The 18,545-nt window shown below is 44.1% G+C and overlaps 1 protein-coding gene across 5 annotated transcripts in view; it reads right to left on the bottom strand.

The window, feature by feature from the left end:
- Positions 1-12,397: 12,397 nt before the first annotated feature.
- Positions 12,398-18,545, bottom strand: part of CCDC186 (coiled-coil domain containing 186) — a 608,776-nt gene continuing 602,628 nt past the window's right edge. For all 5 annotated transcript variants that reach the window (XM_069239313.1, XM_069239317.1, XM_069239314.1 and 2 more), the window contains one exon: positions 12,398-15,181. In XM_069239313.1, coding sequence (XP_069095414.1) covers positions 15,107-15,181 — 75 coding nt within the window. In that variant the 3' untranslated portion in view covers positions 12,398-15,106. The remainder of the gene's footprint in view (positions 15,182-18,545) is intronic.

Raw genomic sequence — 18,545 nt, 5'->3', positions numbered from 1 at the left:
TTATTCTGCAGCCAGGTAATGTCTCACAATGCCCCTCAGCTCTGCACAGACAATCAATGGCAAGTGGCTCTAATCTACAAGATGTACTGTGATGCATGTGATTTGTTAGATATGGGATTTTGTGTAGGTCTGTCTGCTCAGCCTGCAGAGACTAAGGCCTATCGTTACTCACAGCAAAAGTCAAAATCTGGTCTGGTATTTGTTCCCTTTTGCAATACAAGTGTGACACTGTGCCTACACCCTGTACCCCTGCACAGCATGTGATGTTGCTAAATCATGCCTCACTGACAATACGCAGCTTACTGAGCCTCTGTCCACTGATTAATATGGGAATTGCATTGGGGGCAGGCTGGTGATGTGTGAACAATGAGCTCTTTTTTCACTCTGACAATGGGTGTCACATAGCCTTGACTGGTCCCTTGATCCCACAGTCCTGTTGTCTCTTTCATCCAGCTCTGATGTGTCCTGTGTATGTGCCTCGCACTTTGGACATTGCACAACTGCAAACAGTGTGCTGTGAACTGTTTTGCACTGATATTGGACTCTGTACTTTGAGCATAAAGCTGGACATGCACAATGCATGGCCAGGTTTTTGTGAACACACATGTTGAAGTGTGTTTTGCTATGTTGATGACACACAGACCCCCCACCCCCTGAAGTAGCAGGTGCCTGCATCCATATCTGCAAATGTCTACACATGGACAGGCATCACTTTGTGTGTATTCTACGTGTCACTCCCTTCATTGTGGTCCTAGCACAATGGGTCAGTATTTAGGCTGGCTGTGACCTGTTGGGACTGTATGCAGTGGCTGAAATTCATAGTTAGTGAATGTTTGCGCACGTTCTATGCTGGGTGGTATACATGTCACTTGCCACTTTGTGTGATGTGTTCCTGGTCAATGTAATGTGGCTAGATCATGTCCCACAAAAGTCACAGTTGGCCTACCTGGTCAGTGTAGGGCCTGAGCTGTGGTATGTGTGGGGCACCCTCTTGTGGAGTGTTTGTAGTCAGATCCCCATGTCCAATGACTGCTATGTGCCACAGGTGAACAGGATGGTCAAGACAAGATTTAATTGGCTTGGTGCACTTACATGCATGTGACTCAGCCATTTTGTAAGGGACTTGTAGATATTATATGATGTCTTGTCCTTTGCATCCATGCAGGTCAATGCCCATCAGAAGAAGAGGATTTGGAGAGCCATCGTCAAGAAGGTGCGGACCCTGGGGGTCCACAGCTGGTGGAGCGCCCACTGTCAGAAGAGGTGGGAGGACCTGAGATGCTGGGCCTGGAAGACCACAGATGCCGAGCTGGGACTGTCCCTTCAACGAGGAAGGGGTGCCCATCGGACCATGACCCCCGACCACCCAATGGCCTGCATTTTGGCAGTGGCCAACTCGGAGTTGGATGAGCGTTTGAGGGCAGCACAGCAGTAACATGCTACTTTCCCTTGGTAAGTGGAGAATGTGCATTGTCATGGATGATGTGTCATCAGTGTAGCCAGCATTCCAGTTGCCTACATGTCTGCATGTGCTCCATTCCCACCAGGAAACATGACTATGCAGTAGATGTAGGCATGTGCTAGCTATGCAGATGTGATAATGACTGGAGTCTCTGACATATAAGTCCATTGTGTCCTTTTGCCGTAAAGGTACATCTGCAATGGTTGTCCATTTACTGTGATGGCCCAGACAGGACTGTGTCATCATCATATGTTGTCAGACAGATACATTCATGCCTCATAGTACGTAATTTGTCATGAGTATCTGCAATGGCCATGATGGACATGATAGGTAATGCTAGGGTGTGGATCCTCTTCATCACCTTTTGTACCCTTGATGTTGAATGTTGGTTGTAGGTGCACAGGATTGAAGGGTTTTTATGTCCATGTAATTACCTCACTTCAGTTTCTTTTGGCAGCATCAGCACCGGCAGGCGGAGGAGACGGGGCCTCTCAGAGTGGGGAGGCATCTGGCCACAGGATCTCTAGTAATGACACCACCGACACAGAGAGACCCAGTGGCCAGAGGGCAAGGGGAGTGCCATGGGGGAGACCAAACATTCATCATCGGATTCCTCCTCCAGAGGTCACTCCCTAGTGGTAGAAGACCCATTGGGGGCCACCCCAGTGCCATCTTTGTCTGCCACCCCCGTTCTATCACCACCCTCCGTTACGACCCACCCAGTTGGCTCATCCAAGAGGGTGGGTGTCTCCTTTGACGCAGGCACATCTGCCCCAGCCCTGATTACCCCTACTGTCCTCAGTGAGGAGGCTACTGACCTCCTGAGGTCGGTCTCTGTGGGTCAGTAGATATCATAGATAGCATCACCCCAACATTTGAAATTACATCATTGATGGCAACATGCTGCATAGCAGAGGTGCACTGAGATGTAAAACAGAAATTAAGGGTGAGCGCCAGGGGATCCCTCACAAAACAATGGCAACAAAGTGCTGCAAGGGCAGAGTAGCCATTTGTCAAGCCACTGTGGTGGGTTAGTGTTCCTGTTCAGCCACACTCAGGAGAAAAGGACTCTGAGCTTGCAGCCAAGCTCCCTTATAAAGGTAGTGATAGCCAGGAAAGGGAATATTCTGATTGACTGGCTAGCTCCCACCATTTCCATGAGAGTGCCAGTGCTTAATACAGTGTTTTTCAACACCCGGTTCAATGCCTTGTCTCTGGCCCTAGAAGTGGTGTCAGTGTGTTTATGAACGTGGCCATGTGATTCCATAGTCTATAGATGCAGTGCTCATAAGCCATTCTACTCATATCAGTGAATCATTTTCTATATGTTTAAGCGGGATGTAGAGTCAGAGGAGAGAGTCTCATTCTGCATACCTTAGCTGTGGTGAAGGAAGTTGACGTCAATGATCTGTGATGTGGTGCGTAGCATTTCAAAAATGTCACGCAACAGGATTCCTCTGTGAGAAAGCTTCATTGGATAGTCGGTCGAACTGATCATTGTGTCTCAATGTTTCCAGTAGAGGACTAGACTATGGTAAGACTGTAATCTGAGTAGCAGGTAACATAAGGTTGTGTGCATCTCCAGCACAGAGAGGCTCTAGTTAATTTGGCATTGTGTAACTGTATTGGTGTTTAGTACCAGTTCAGAAGTATCTTATAATAATTGAATTTCAATCAGACTTGCTCAATTGTTGCTTGTTTTGGGTGATGCCGTGATTTGGGACCATTTCTCTATGTTTAAATTTATGAGCAAGGAACCCTTGCCATATGAAATGTAGGTTTTCTTTAACTGTTTTGGGGAAAGGGTTAATCTTTTAAAACCTTATACAGTTCAAGCATCACGCCCATGTGCTGGTACCATTTCCTTAGATATTCTAGCATCTAGGAGTCAAGTAATCTCTACAGCGTTTCCCCTAGCCTGGTTTTACGACAGTCGGCATTTGAAGTTTAGTAGGGTTATATTCACTTTCTAATAAATTAAACAGCTTCACTTCTCCATTTATTATCAGCTGACCCAGGGTGCTGAGATCTGCATCAGCCCCGGGTATCCAGTAAATAGTATGACTCTCCCTCACGGATGTGTAAAGCCAGGTAGGAGCATGTTTAAGACCAGCAAGATCCAGCACCAGGTAGAAGCAGGTTTATCTAGATTAGGACCCACTTTCAAGCACTTATGTGCCTATTTCCATACCAGTATTGTGCAAATTAGTAGTGGGTTACTGGTCATCAGAGATGATGCTTTTGATGCATATTGCAAAGAAACTCCAGTTGGGCTACCAATTTAAGACTTCTACAAAGGTGCCAATACTGTGATTTCTCTAGTCTGGGGGAACAAATAGACTCTCTGTGAGCGATGTAGTGCTGGTAATAGGATTCTTCATATGGTAGGTGTAACCCACTTGCATATTTATCTGCTAAAAGTTTAGAAGTCTTCCATAATGGTATCAAGCGTCATCAGATAAAGGATTTGCTATCAGTGTCAATGTCAAAGATTTTTAATTAGTATAGTCTTGCTTTGTGCTGCAATTGTAACAACACCTTGTAACATTGTAACAATGTCGGAATGCGCACTGTCTATTCCTAGAGTGCTGGTAGGCCCCCTCTCTGCTACGAGATAATGGAGGCGAGTGCTATTGCGTAGCACTGCTCCCACCGGTCTGACTGGCGGGAACGCTCTGTTTCAAGGTTTACATCGGTCAGCCCAGTGGAAACCTTGAAATAGGGCTGGGGGGGGGACCACCACCGCCATGGTGTCCTCCCCATAAGTTTGCCGGTTCCATGGTAGGGCCGCCAAACTCCTAATGAGACTCTTAGACTGTCCTCCTCATTGCATAGTCTTTTACTTGTATGGCACCGAAGCGTAGTGGCAGGAAAACCTTAGGTTTACTCTTTTTAGCAGATGCTTTAACAACCAGGCCGTCTGGGGTGGTATATGAAACATCGGATTCATGGATGCAGGATCTGCTTCCTGTACCTTGTTGTGACACGGAGATTTGCATCATACTGCAGTTTAAGTAACCATCTACGCCTTTTTAAATAGCAAAAGTGGTTCTGTGGACTGTGATTTGATTTACAGACCTAATGAGTGTAGGTAATGTCCCTTTTGGTGTGGAGAGAGGAAGGCCCAACGTTTATGATACCCTGTTTGCTACTGCACCAAATGAAGGTGACTCTTCTGGGAGGTGTCTAAAACACTGGCATTTTGCAGGTCTAAAACTAGTCCTGTCTCACTAGTCACATGACAGCAAGTTGTCCACCTCATTGTTGTTGTTTTCAATAAGATGGGCTGTCGCTCTGGGAATGCTAACAAATACAAGTTCAACCAACACATTTGTTTTTTAAACAGCCCACATATGTTTGTGTCTAGAGGGTTCGCTAACCATTCCTTTGTTAGAAAAGTAACTTGTTCTCCAACTGTGGTCGTTTTGAGAATCGGACCAGTCATATGAGTAGGCGGAATCAGAAACAGCTCAACTTGCATTAAACATGAAGCTACTGGTCTCAGAAGGAACACCGTAATACTGCAGATGCTGAGGCTGCCAGGGGCTGATTATTTTAAAGCCATTGATGCAGCGCTAAAACAAAAGCTCATGGCCCGAAGCATTAGCATTCTGCTCTGGTAGAAATGAGATTACTGAAAACTTCATGATCCAGTCTTGCTGTCTAGAGATATTTCAGGACAGAGAATCTGTGAAACAAAGTATCCATTAGAATAATCGTTTCAGCAAGGCTAACCTACATACTGGCGTGTACACCCTAAGAATAATGTCAGACAGTTGCAAAGATACAGAGGCAATGAAACTAAATGAGACACAAGGGTGTTTTGCACTTCATACTGCACCTTGCAAAGCAAATTTACTTGGTAAGATGGGCGGTCTTCTATCTCCTAGTGCAGGATAAAGAAGCAGAAGTATTCTTCTCAAGTTTTTATAAGACCCAGTTTGGTCCTTTAGCAATTAACATGGCAGTCTATAGCACTCAGCATTACTCTAAATTTGATGTTAATGAACAAGTTACTTACCTTAGGTAACTCCTGTTCTGGTAGAGACTCAGGGGGTTATTACAACTTTGGAGGAGGTGCTAATCCGTCCCAAAAGTGACGGTAAAGTGACGGATATATCACCAGCCGTATTACGAGTCCATTATATCCTATGGAACTCGTAATACGGCTGGTGGTATATCCGTCACTTTACCGTCACTTTTGGGACGGATCAACACCTCCTCCAAAGTTGTAATAACCCCCTAACTGCAGATTCCTCACCTTAGAATATTCCTGATGCATCAGACTAAATCTGGAAAATCTTGAGCAGTACCTCTGTGTGCCTGTAGGCGGTGACGATCAGCTCTACCTCTGCATCGGAAGTGACATCCTGGTGCCAAAAAGTGGCACCCTGTCACACTGACATCAGTTTCTTTTGTGACTATTTTTGTGCTAAAACTGTGAAGCCACGTAAAAAACAATGTTTTGACCTGTATACAGTATCCTATTGGATCTTTGGGGTGAAGAGCCCAGTTCGCAAATCAGTGGACGGGAGGATGGGAGAGTCAGTGACTTGTCAGCGGTTAGATAGAGTCTCTACCACAAAAGGAGTTACTGAAGGTAAGTTGTCCTGAGGCTTCTAACTGCATATTCCTCACCTTAGAATAGATACCCAAGCAATATCTCCTAAGAGGTGGGTCTGTGAACTAGTTCAAATCAGAAAATCCTGACAAACCAAACATGCAAAATGCCTGTCTCAACAGACCTGACTTTCCAGGTAATAGTGCTTTGTGAAAGTGTGCAGGGATACGGATGTAGCAGCTTGCAGATGTATAGGACAGGTACCACACGTGCCAAGGCAGCAGCAGCACCATTGGTCTTGGAGGCCTCCTCAGGAGGCTGCTTCTTAGCTGAAGCATAGCAGATCTTAACACAGAGTGCAATCATCGAGAAATTATCTGCTTCCGCACAGCCTTCTTCTTTTTCACTTCAGTAAACCTAATGAAGAGCTGTTTGTTCACCTGTGGTCTTTTGTGCCATCACTGCAGAGAGAGCTCTCTTCCATTCCAGGCGATGGAAGTCTCCCCTCCTTTTGGAAGGATGAGGTGGAGCAAAAACCGTATTCACTTGTGTATTAATGACATACAGAGAGTGCCACTCATTTGTAAGATATTTGTGAATGCTCTGCTTCCATATCATTCTACTAGGGGAATTATGGGTGAGAAGGGTTATTAGTGAAACACGATCACCTTCTGTACACTCTCTTGATTTCCAGGGTCTTGTTTACCTTACTTTGGCTTAGTGTGTTGTATTTTTTTGTGTAGATGCTGTGCTGCGGCACTTTGTGCGCATTGGAGCAACAGGTAGCCAGTGGCTACTCTGTGTGCATTTGCTTATCTATATGTACACGATGTGTAATTCACAGCAATGCACCAGATGTGCCCTTTATGAGTCTGTTGTAAGCTCTGGTTGCTCCAAGTGTCCCCTGGTCTGCAGCTCATGTACAAAGATGGGTGCTGCAGATACAAAAAAGATTTGTATTGCCTCAGCACTCATGTTGATTCCCTGAAGAACGAGGTCTGGAGACTGCCTCCTTCATAAAAAAAGAACACCGGGGTCATGAGGCAGAGGGTTCGGGGGCTGTGCATGTCGATACAAATCCAATGGTTGTCACTAAACCATTGTAGAGATCGTCTATAATGCTGAAGCAGCAATCTACGTTTTGGGGGATTTCCCATAGTTAATGGACCTGTCTCGCACACAGTACGGAAAGGACCTTAAATGAATTCTCTTCAGAGGTACTTCGGAGCTTTTTCATTTCAAAGCTCCACACAGCAGGGAAGTAACTGCCAGAGTGTGCAACCAGCAAGGACACGTATCAGCTGAAAAAAATGAAGAAATGCCAACAAATATAGACAAAAAACAACCCACTCCATATGCTGCCATGTCATTGGGACTATGCTGTCGAGCTGTTCTGTGCCTTCCATGCTGCTCCTGGCACGCACGCATGAAGTATTATTGTTTTACTTCCAGTGGTGACAGGAACTACTGCTATTAAAGAATGCGGTGCCACAGAAGAGGGTAGTTGGGAGAGATCGACAGTAGCAGGTGAAGCAAGTGATAACAATGCAACTCTACTGCAGTTTTTGGAAATAGCATGCTGTTGATAAACTACAATGGAACTACTTGTCAGGCGGACTACTAAAACAAGTCATGGGGCAGCTCCTACTTTAAGGGGAGGAGCGTTGCTCCCCTGCCAGCAGCAGCTGCAAAACCTTTTCAAGAAAACGATAATAAACTGTGTTCATCACCGTTTTCTTGAAAAGGTGTGGGGCCACAGGGGCGACGAGCACTTGAGGGGAGTGCACTGTGCACTCCCCTCAGAGCGCATGTTTGTTTAGCCAGCCGTCTCGGGCTAGCCAAACACGCATGCTACAGCAGGCTCTCTCCAACAACACAGTTGCCGGGCTGGAGGGAGCCTGCACAGGCTCCCAGTCTGCCTGGGAGTGCCCTTGCTGGGCGCTTCCAGCCAATCCTGACACTAACCTCCCCACCCACCGCCCCTCGTGCACCGCGAGCTGCTCCTGCAATAGTCCAATCAACTGCTGTACTCAAGGTAACCAACACGTGGGTTAGGCCAAAGCCCATCTTTTTGTAATCACAAATGGGCATGTGGCAGCTGTGTTGTCAAGCCAGATTTAACAAATATATCGTCATAAAAAGGACACATCTGGATTCTGTTTTATTATTTTGGAGCACGCTTTTGCCGCTACAGTTATTCTTTCCGATACTAAGTTTCATCAGGCTGGTTGATATTACTTGATCTCACTAAGTTCATGAATCATATTTTTATCTTTCTTATGCCTGCTATTGTTCTTGCTATTTTAATTCAGTACGCTGGAGCTCTATTGCAGTTTACGGCACAAAGCTCTTAGATAGAGTATCAGGGCCTGATTGCATTTGAACGAAGACTCTTGTAATGCATATGATTTCATTTAACCTGGCGGTATGCTGAAATTGTTTTAATAAGTCTTGAGTTGTCTTCTTGCCTTCTCTTTGCATTTGGTTGTATCGCACTACACATGTTGCACCAGTTTGCATAATCCATGCTTCTGACAATTTATCAAATTCATAAAAAAGGAAGAGACTTGTGTTGCAATTGAATTGTTGTTTTCTTTGCATTCGCCAATGCCTGGTGTTATTTTCAACTCTTGGGTGAGGAGAGTCCATAACATTCTAGCACTTCAGGATAAATGTATCCTTCTGTTAACTCATTCAAAACAGATGCAAAATTCACAACAGTACAATTTTCCTAATGTTTTCAAAATTAATAAAACAAGTGGAACAAATCATTCAATGCAGACATACCAAACAACTTACTGCCGACACTAAATAAATTCAGCCAGTTACAGCTGACACTAGAGTTGGAAGGCGTTTATTAATTCAAAGTACGATATATACATAATATATATATATTGTCCTCGAGTCATTTAAAATAATTATACAGAAATAAATTATCTACAAAATTAACAATAAAAATCAACAGAGAAACCATTGCAGGTATGTTTTAATGTACAAGTGACGTGATGAGTGCTGCAAATAGCCCAACCATATGCAGTGTTTTGTATAGACCGACTGGAAGCCATTTCCCCCTTCGTCCTTTATCGCTACACACAAAGTGTACACTCAGATGTCAGATTTTCTATTTTCCACTATGATTCTGAAGAGGAGTAGAAGGCATACAAATTGCATAAACACTGAAACATCACTCGAAAAATTGTATGTCAGAACAGCATTCTGGATATTTTGAGCCGGACGCCTCGATTACAGTGCTCAGCAACTTTGAGGGTTGACAGCTGGCTGGCTGTCTGGAGTGTTCGCATTTCGGTGCAACTACTTTTTTGCGGAGTGTTCACATCTAGGTGCAACGACTACTGAACGGCAAAAATAGTCTTAAGGAGCTCCTCAACCGCAAACCATCCTAATGAAAAGAGAAACTGAACAGTTAGGGAGACAGAATCTCAGCTACACAGCACGCCTTGCAACAGCTGACATCCTATAGATCACCATAATCCTTGCTTGCAGCATAACTTGTATAGTCTCTCGATTATGCTTCCAGTTTGCATGGAGTGAGGGAGACAAAAACAACGTGCATTTAAAAAAAAACAGGTGATCTAAGTTCTCAGAGGGTGCAATGGGTTCTTTCCTTCCACTGGGTAAACTCTGGTATTACCGTATACAATGCGCTAACTATGCCAAACTGAAATTCAGTAGTGTCTTATAGGTGAGAAGTAACAAACATTTTTCTTCAGGCACACAAGGGGTTGCATATATCTGTAAACAGTGTACACAAACATATAGGCTAACAAATATGTTGGACGATACAGTCCACATTAGCAATAAAATAAATAAAACAATCAGTTCTGAGAAAAATACATTTCACTTAGCATTTGTAGGCAGGCTGAAGATTCTTCATTTTTAAAGATCAGAAAAGATTTAGATAAAGTGATGAATATAAACAGTATTGATTCAGCTTATTTTTTTAAGCAAATATTTGCATCAAAGTGGATTTGTTTTTCTATTCTAAATATAACTGGTAAATTAATGAGAAATTATGAACTCTGGTCCAAACAATTAGATTTTTTTGAGTTGGTAAGGTAACAAAATGCAGGAGGACAAACGTCACTAAGGGTAGGGGGTGCAAGAACTACAAAATCATGGAGCCCAGCTGCAGGCCACAAGCAGCTGGTGGGTAAGGGTCACCTGAAGCAGGCCACATGAAGCAGGCAGCAGCACAGAGGTGAGGGTGGGCAGCTAGAGACGGCTGCAGACCACAAGCAGCTGCTGCGTAAGGGTCAGCTGCAGGCCACATGAAGCAGGCAGCAGCAGGTCACAGAGTTGAGGGAAGGCAGCTAGAGGCAGCTGCAAGCCCAAAGTAGCTGCTGGGTAAGGGTCAGCTGCAGACCACATGAAGCAGGCAGCAGCAGGTCAGAGTTGATGGAAGGCAGCTAGGGGCTGCTGCAGGCCACAAGCAGCTGGTGTTCAAGGGTCATCTGCAGGCTACATGAAACAGGCATCTGCAGGTCACAGAGTTGAGGGAAGGCGGCTGCAGGCCACAAGCAGCTGGTTAATGAGGGTCAGATAGCTGCAGGCCACAGGAAGCAGGTAGCAGCTCATCATACGGTTCACGGAAGGCAGTTAGAAGCTGCTGGGAGCATCTTTAAGCCTCAAGGAGTAGGTGGTAGAAAGTGGGCGGGTGCAGTTGGCTGCAAGGCAGACACTATTGGCCACTAATTGAAAAGAATCATACTCATTTATTAACATAAGACAGGTAATCTTTAAAGTAATATATTTATTTAATGAACAAATCAATGCAGTCGAAAGTCCCCTGAGAAGCATGCTATAAAAATGATCTTTTGATTAGGATGCATGCTTGGTAAACAATGTTGAAGGTTGTTTTTTTTTTTTTAATGGTTAAAATCTGTATGAAGATGTTTTTTCCTCAAAGGAGCAACAGGCTGAACTGCGGCAATAGAAAATATGTCACAACGGCAGGCAAAAATGCTTTAAGGGACTGTCTCTGAGGACATTGCCCCTTTACTAAAAAGTAAAATCCCTGGAATGAAAATCTGACTCCTAAGATCGGAGGCTGGAAGCGCAAGTGTATGAAAAAGCCAGAGACCTTATTCATTTTCTGGATATTCCCCAACATAAAAGACATGTTCATAAGCAAACAAATAAAGGAAGGATAAACAGCGGAGTAATACAATGTGCCCTTTTGAAATAGTCCCAAGTTCTCGGTTACATCTTTAAGGAAAGAATCATGCGCACATGGATGCCGTTTGCAGAATACGGAGCTCCACCACAAACATTTCAAGCACTTTTCTCTAGAGCTGGAGGGCTGACTAAATTGGGATGGATCCATAAATATAGTATTTTTGGCCATGAACTATCTTTAACCTCCCACAAACCTCCAATAAAAGGATTTGTGAAGCTCCACACTGGCTGGATGGGTGTCTATCACTGCCACAAGAGCGAGAAAAACAGAGGCCACGAATGACCTAATTGACACTGACTGAACAAATGTAGACAAATGAATAATAAAATAATGCGCACATTTATTCCAGTGAATCTTCTCACTTCTTAGATACAACGCCGACAGAGGGGCAGGCAATCCTTTTAACTGGTAGTTTCTTCAGTAAACAAATAATACTTCGCTCCGTGATCATCCCACTCTGGAGTATCTCTTGCAGCTGTGCTGTGTAAAATAAAATACAATGTTTTCTGAGCACACGTCGATTACAAAGCAGAACAGTGCGATATGTTCTTAGTTTGGCACTCAAGCCACGTGGGCGTTTGCATTGTCGAATATATATAAAAAATAAAGTTGTCGAGGTCACATTTCGTAAGAATCCACACATTCATTTCAATAAAACTGACAAAGGAATACGGCTCGGTTAAGATTCAAAAATTCATATTTCTTCATGGATTGGTGAATGTCCTTAGTATCTTCAGAAGTTAGTGAGGAAATTATTATTGCACCAAAGATTTGCAGCAGGACACGATTTGGGAAGAAGAGAGACTTCGAATTCCTAAAGCGTGACACTTATTTAACAAGAGTCAGCCTTAACTCCACATAGTAGCCAGCAGTGATTCGGAGATGATAACGATACCACGAATCGGAGAATGCCTAAAGTGTAATGAGGAAAGTGCTTCAAAATAAAGTGGTAACGTATTTAAATAAGAAGAAGGTATCTCACCACGAAGCAGTGAGAAAGTGAGCACTAGAATGGTGAGCGCTCAGGGTCCAATGTTTTTCTTTAATCACTTTCACCGGAAGCGTGGAATATAGGTGATAGATGATATGTTGCAGGTCCCCATGCTCTGCCCAGAAGTGCACTATATACAGTAAAGCAGACCTATACACACAACTGCCTGGCCAGCACATATGCAACTGGAGTTGGAACATTTAATATATCAGTCCAAATAATTTACAGCGTCCAAGAACTAAAACAGGAACAATCACTAGGACAGCAAGTAAGATGGCATCAAGAGCCCAAAGTCTTGCAATAAAAAATAAATTAACGAAGAATAAAGAAATATATAACCAAACATCCTTTTACAGAACATTTTAGTGTTAAAACTGTGAGGCAAGTAACTGTTTTTCAGATTCACTAAAGGAAGACAAATATATCTAGTGAGTGCACACAGAATCAAAGCATTACACAATTCCCACCCAACAGTCTGTTTACACCCAAGGGCACAAACATTCATTATTTACACTTCACACCAGTTGTACTGTTGGGATTTCTTTTCAAAGCAAGCACGTTCAAGGCCAGTTTGCCAAATCGACTCAGGGTCCAAATTTGTCATAGATGCGAAATGGGCCAAAGCTTCCGAAATACATTCAGAAATGATTTTTCCATTAGTAAACCACAGTGGGCAGAGATACATTACATTGAAGGCTCTGGGACCTTCACTATACAGCTGTAGCATACAAGAGTGCTTGAAACAGACGGGGTGGAAGCTCACACTAACTGTATACTTGGTTGCCTGCAACTAAGCCAACTGCTTTAGCGTGGCTCTTAAAGCCTGGAGTTTTAAAATCTTCTGCAATGTTTGTGAGGGGAGGCTACTAACAGGCAATCCACCTAAAAGTGCTTTAGTGCTGAAAATCCTCAAGCATGAAGAAATCCCTAATTTCCATCGTGTGCATTTTACGAAAACCCCCCTAATGTGCTCAGAAATTTATATTATTCCCTTTTTTCATAACATCAGAGGTACCCGACTGAATATCACATATGTACAAGACATTGGCACATCTTAACAGGTAATTATATTTATTTTTATGGTAGGCATAGGTGAGGTGATTCATTGTAGGTTAAGCTCCCATTACGAGTAGCTGGTAAGTTCAGATGGGTCATTGGAAACGTGTTTTGGTTTTTCACTCTGAAATTTCGAACCTTTGTGTTAAACTCTGGAGGATGACATGCAGGAATTTGTGTTGAAACACATATTTCCACATCATCAGAATTACCGGGACCTCCGGTAACAGTAATTCCAAAGAAGGGAAATAACAGAGACTTTAACAGGTCTCCCTTATGAGGCCTAAGTATCCAATTTAACTTGTGTCCATTTCAGCGAACCCAAGGCCTTACGTTTGCAGCTAGTCGTATATTTAAGGTAATGAAATAATACGGACTCAGACTGCAAGGACGCAGCATTAATTGATGTCTTTTTTCCTGATGATAATTTATATGCAGCAGCAAAAAAAGCATAAGGGGACACAACGAACTACTCAACAAACTGCACATTAGGTACGCTTGAAAAACTAAATGACGCAAATGACGTCACTCTTCAAAACTGTGGCATCCACTAAGCACCTAATACTGGTATTGCAAACCAGCGAGAGACTAGAGCTAATACATTCTATGCACTACAAAGGTATCGGTTTATCAATGCACACATGCCATGTAGTGACGTACTTGTCAAACCAAAGCAGAGGGGAGCATAAGCAGACCAGCACAGGCAAGGCATGACACCAGTTCACAGAACCGATGATCGGGATTCTAGTGGTGTTTACGAACAACTTTCTTGCAAATCTGGCAAAGTCTTGTTTTAAAAACAGGAAGGGTAAACCGAAACTGTGCGTGGCTGCACAGTAGCCATACATGTCATAGCATCCCAAGTGCAAATGAAGGGAGTGAACGCCTTTACGTGCAAAGATATGTTTAAATACCTATGATCTCCTTTAGCCACAAAATGTGAACGTGGGGCATAGCTGAAATGTCATAGCTGTGCGTCGATGGCTGACAGAGCGTGCAGTGTCTTCCTTAGTGCACTTGGCCATTGATCAGAGCACAGCGCTGGTCTCAAAGGATGGTTTCTCAGAAATGCCTGGCTATTGCTCAGAGGGAAAGGAAGAGCTGCTTAATGTCCCAGTACTGTCCTAGATGGCTCAGTATTGATCAAAGTGTGGAGAACCGCCATCTCCCTCTCAGATGTTGGCCAGAAAGCAGTACCTATTGACTAGAGCACAGAACCGAAGCATCCCCATTCAGTGTCACATAGTAGGGAGTAAATTCGTCCATTCAAAAGCACAGCACAGTTTTGCTAGGGAAGTATGCAGTAGAACAACCCTGTTTCCATCTGCAGGACGTGAAGATGTATGTCACTTATTCTATGCATTTATAAAGGTGCCAATCGCCTCGTAAAGGCACCGGAAGTACATCAGGCAGACCATCACAACCACAGAAGTAGTCAGCCAATCGACATTCTCACCAGATGTTGCTGAGGTACAAATGCTTTACAATAGAAATGCAATTGATATTGTTACTGGCACAGTTGTTTAAATATGCAAAAGAGCCCACGTGCCACATGGTGCTGCGCAAATGTTGTGGTCCATTTCAAACGGATGGAATATTCCAATACATTGCGATGAAGCTTGTGCAACCTGCAATACGACAATGAAGCCTGGGTGGCGGCAGCAGCACTGCCCCTGAACAGGGTACACGTTCAAAGTCAGGATACGGTCTTACTCTACCAAGAAATAAAAAAATAAATATATCTGGTCTTTTTGGCTGGCGCATCTGGACAGAGAAGCGGCTGCTCCAAGTGCAGGGTGCGCTTTCTTCTCGGGGTAAGAGGCACTTTTCTACAGCCTGCTACATCCTCCGCTCCCGCTCATGCAGCAGTTTGATGAGTCGTTCGATTTCCGCTCCTAATGTCTGCAGGTTTTCCTAAACAGAAAATTAATGGGAAAAACGAGAATTTAGTGAAATCACCAAAGGTTCCTTGAATGCACAGAGGTTTTGCACAAATAAACGTTTGAACTATTTTAGCATTCTATTTTTCACCTCTATCATTTTACACATCGCATGCTAATGATCATAAGAATGGATTCAGATTTAAGGAGGATCTGTTTCGTAACATTTAGGCACTGTGGCCTTCATTAGGAATTTGGCAGTCTTTTTACAAAACCACCAAAGCCGCAGGCGCCAGAAGACCGCCAGTACTGACCACCATATTACAAGTACTGCAGGATTTCTGCCACATTTTGGACAGAAATCTTCCAGTAGTTGTGCTGGTGGTCAGAGACACATGGACGGTTCCACCACTGGCTCCCCAAAAAGGACTCTGCCAGCCGTATTAAGACCTGTAATACAGCCTGGTGGTGTCCTGATGGCGGGGCACCCTCCGCGGTCGAAGCACCTGTTCTCTGCCGGATGACCTCCTCGCCGGACAAGGTAAGTCGGGCATCCGACAGGGGAGTGGGGTGTTGTGTTTGCGCGGGTGTTGTCTGCGTGTGGTCTGCATGTGTGTCTGTGTCGTTGAATGCATGTCTGAATGTTGAAGTGAGTGTGTGTATGAATGTTGAAGTGAATGGGTGTATGGATGGTTGTGAGTGAATGCGTGTATGTCAGTGTTGGTGAATGAGTATGTGGGGTGCGTGAATGAGTATGTGGGGTGTGTGAATGAGTGTTTGCGGGGTGTGTGAATGAGTGTATGTGGGGTGTGTGAATGAGTGTATGTGGGGTGCGTGAATAAGTATGCGGGGTGTGTGAATGAGTATGTGGGGTGCGTGTGGGTGTCTGTGTGTGTGCGTGTACGCAGGGCATATGAATTAGAAGGAGGTGGGGCGCTGTTCTGGTAGGGGGAGGGCACGATGTTCTGGTGGTGGGTGGAGGGGTATTGGGCTTGCAGGTGGGGGTGTGGGGAGTCGTCTGCCAGTGACAGGAAATAAATTACTTGTCACCGGTAGCCTTTCTGCCAGGGTTTTCGTGGCAGTGCTACCACCGCAGAAACTCTGGTGGAAAGACGAGTCCTAATACTGCCGGCAGTCTTCATTGGACCGCCGGGTCAGAGGTGCTAATCTCCGGCCCGGCGGGTCCAACCGCCCTGGCGGTACAGGCGGAGATGTGGCAGGTTGGCAAAGACCACCACCGTGGCCCTGGTCATATTGATGGCCTATGTGTGGATGTCATTACATGCAGAAGCACTGAATCCCTGTATGCAGTAGGCACCAAATGGGAGGCCCAACATTTGATGCCAAACTCAGTTTTCCCGATTAAAACAGAAAGACTGAGCCATGGGATGGGCCTTTGGAAACGTCCGATCGTGCCACTAAGCGGCTGTTACAGACTCTAATAACATGACTGTGAGAACAGCATTCTCATACTAGCCAGTTTATGAGCTAACTATTTGTCCAGATTCACACAATCTTCCATATTTCTCGCCCACAGATATCGGCTGAGCAAACATTTTCAAAAACAAGCCAGGCAATAACAATCTTTGCTTCACTTTTGTGCTCTATTGTTATGGGCGGTTCTTCGAGGACGTCCATGAATAAATGTAAATTGTCTCTTTCTTGGAAGGTGGCCTTTCTAGCTGCAATTACTTCAGTAAGAGGAGTTTGGTAAATGCACACTTTGATACCTGATGAGATAATGATGACAGCTAAGTAACCTGTTTTGCAGCTTGATTCCATTATAGACTTACATCATGTGCCTAATTCTGCCATTATAATTCAGTGGTTGGCCTCGCAATATTACCTAATTCTCATGGTCTGGCGTGGCAGCACAGCTGTCGCCAGGCAATCATGTGAGCATCGCTAGAGAGGGGTTTTGGCTATGCCCACGCGTTGGGGAGCCAGGAGTACACATTTTGAATGGGTAAAAGTTGCGTGCTTCCGCAAAAAAAATGTGCTTCCCCTCCTCGCAGCTGTGATTATTTTGTTTATTTATACAGCATCGTGCGACTGAACATGTTATTATAATGCTATTAGAGTGTCTTAAGATAACTAGAACATTTATGGTGCTTGTCTTTCTGGAAGCAGCGCAGATGGGAGGAGGGCAATCAGTATCATAAATGGATTTTCAGATCTGGCTTTATAGTGCGCCTCACCTTTAAACCTATAGTATTCTGTTTTACTTGTAATGCTTCACATTACTATGCAATATTCCTTTAAAGCCACACCTATTGGCATTGCCAATGCTTGCTTTACATTTAAATGCAAGTGCTCAGCGTTGATATCATTTGAATGTCTCATTAGGGTCCCTCACAGGTGAACCCCATTTTTAGGCAGTATTTTGCATGGATGCATATAAAAGGTTGATCTTACAAATGGTTTAAGAATAACGTGGAATATTATCCTTGTCTGATACTGCTCCATAAGGTTAGGAAGGTAGATGTCATACCTCTCATAGCAGCTTAGTAGATGAGGTTGTCACTATGGCGGGAATCACATTTTTTAAAACTAAGTATGGTAGTTTGCTTGTCATTTATAAAATCTATTTGTATATTCAGGACACACTTGATAAACTTTTTTTCGAGCACATTACATACTCAGTTGTTAGGTCGAAGCCTACCAGTCAGTGAAGCGGTCTGGTTTGTTAAAGAATTCTTGGAGACATTCACAAAACTTCCCTGGGAATGCATTCCGCTCGTTGCTTACCATTGACTTTGTTGTTTGTAACTCACATTTTCTGTCTTTCTATTTGCTGGCTTTATTTGTTTTATGCTGTCCAGGATGAGTTTGTCCCTACCAGGCAGCAATGTCTTTTTATATCAACTTCCCTTGTATTCTTCAATGAGTGCTCCTTTCTGTAAACAGGCCTGTAAATCTTGTTCTCATCTTGTTACATCTGCTGTGCATTCAAAGACAGAAGTCAGATATCAGGGCTCTGTCTTCCAGGGAGCTTAGTCTTTACTTTTCATTCCTGGACATCAAAGTGAGAGAGTTTATGTGCCAAGCCTGCTGAATACTGGAGGTAGGAAATGTTTTTTTCTAGCACACAATACTTAAAGACTTACCCAATGACCAGGTGTTGGAACAGGGCCTCTCTCTTGAGAGTGCTCTTGAAAGCAAGTACATGTCTGCATCTTTGAGCAAGACCAGCCCTTAAGTGCTTTACGATGGTGCTCAGCAATGTACAGCTAGGCCTGAGAGTCATGGATAGTATTTTGTTTCATTCTGGTGCAGTTGCTGCACAGCTTTGAGCTGTGGGAATAGCCTAGACATCAGACTGTCTGAGAAGCCTATATACCACAGAAAATACCAGGTGTGGGTCCGTCACCAACATCTGCTTATGGCAGTCTTTGCAG

Source organism: Pleurodeles waltl, chromosome 6, assembly GCF_031143425.1.
Source record: "Pleurodeles waltl isolate 20211129_DDA chromosome 6, aPleWal1.hap1.20221129, whole genome shotgun sequence".
NCBI classification, from domain to species: Eukaryota; Metazoa; Chordata; class Amphibia; order Caudata; family Salamandridae; genus Pleurodeles; species Pleurodeles waltl.
Note: the sequence above shows the minus strand (reverse complement) of the source record. Positions and strands in the feature narration are given on the sequence as shown.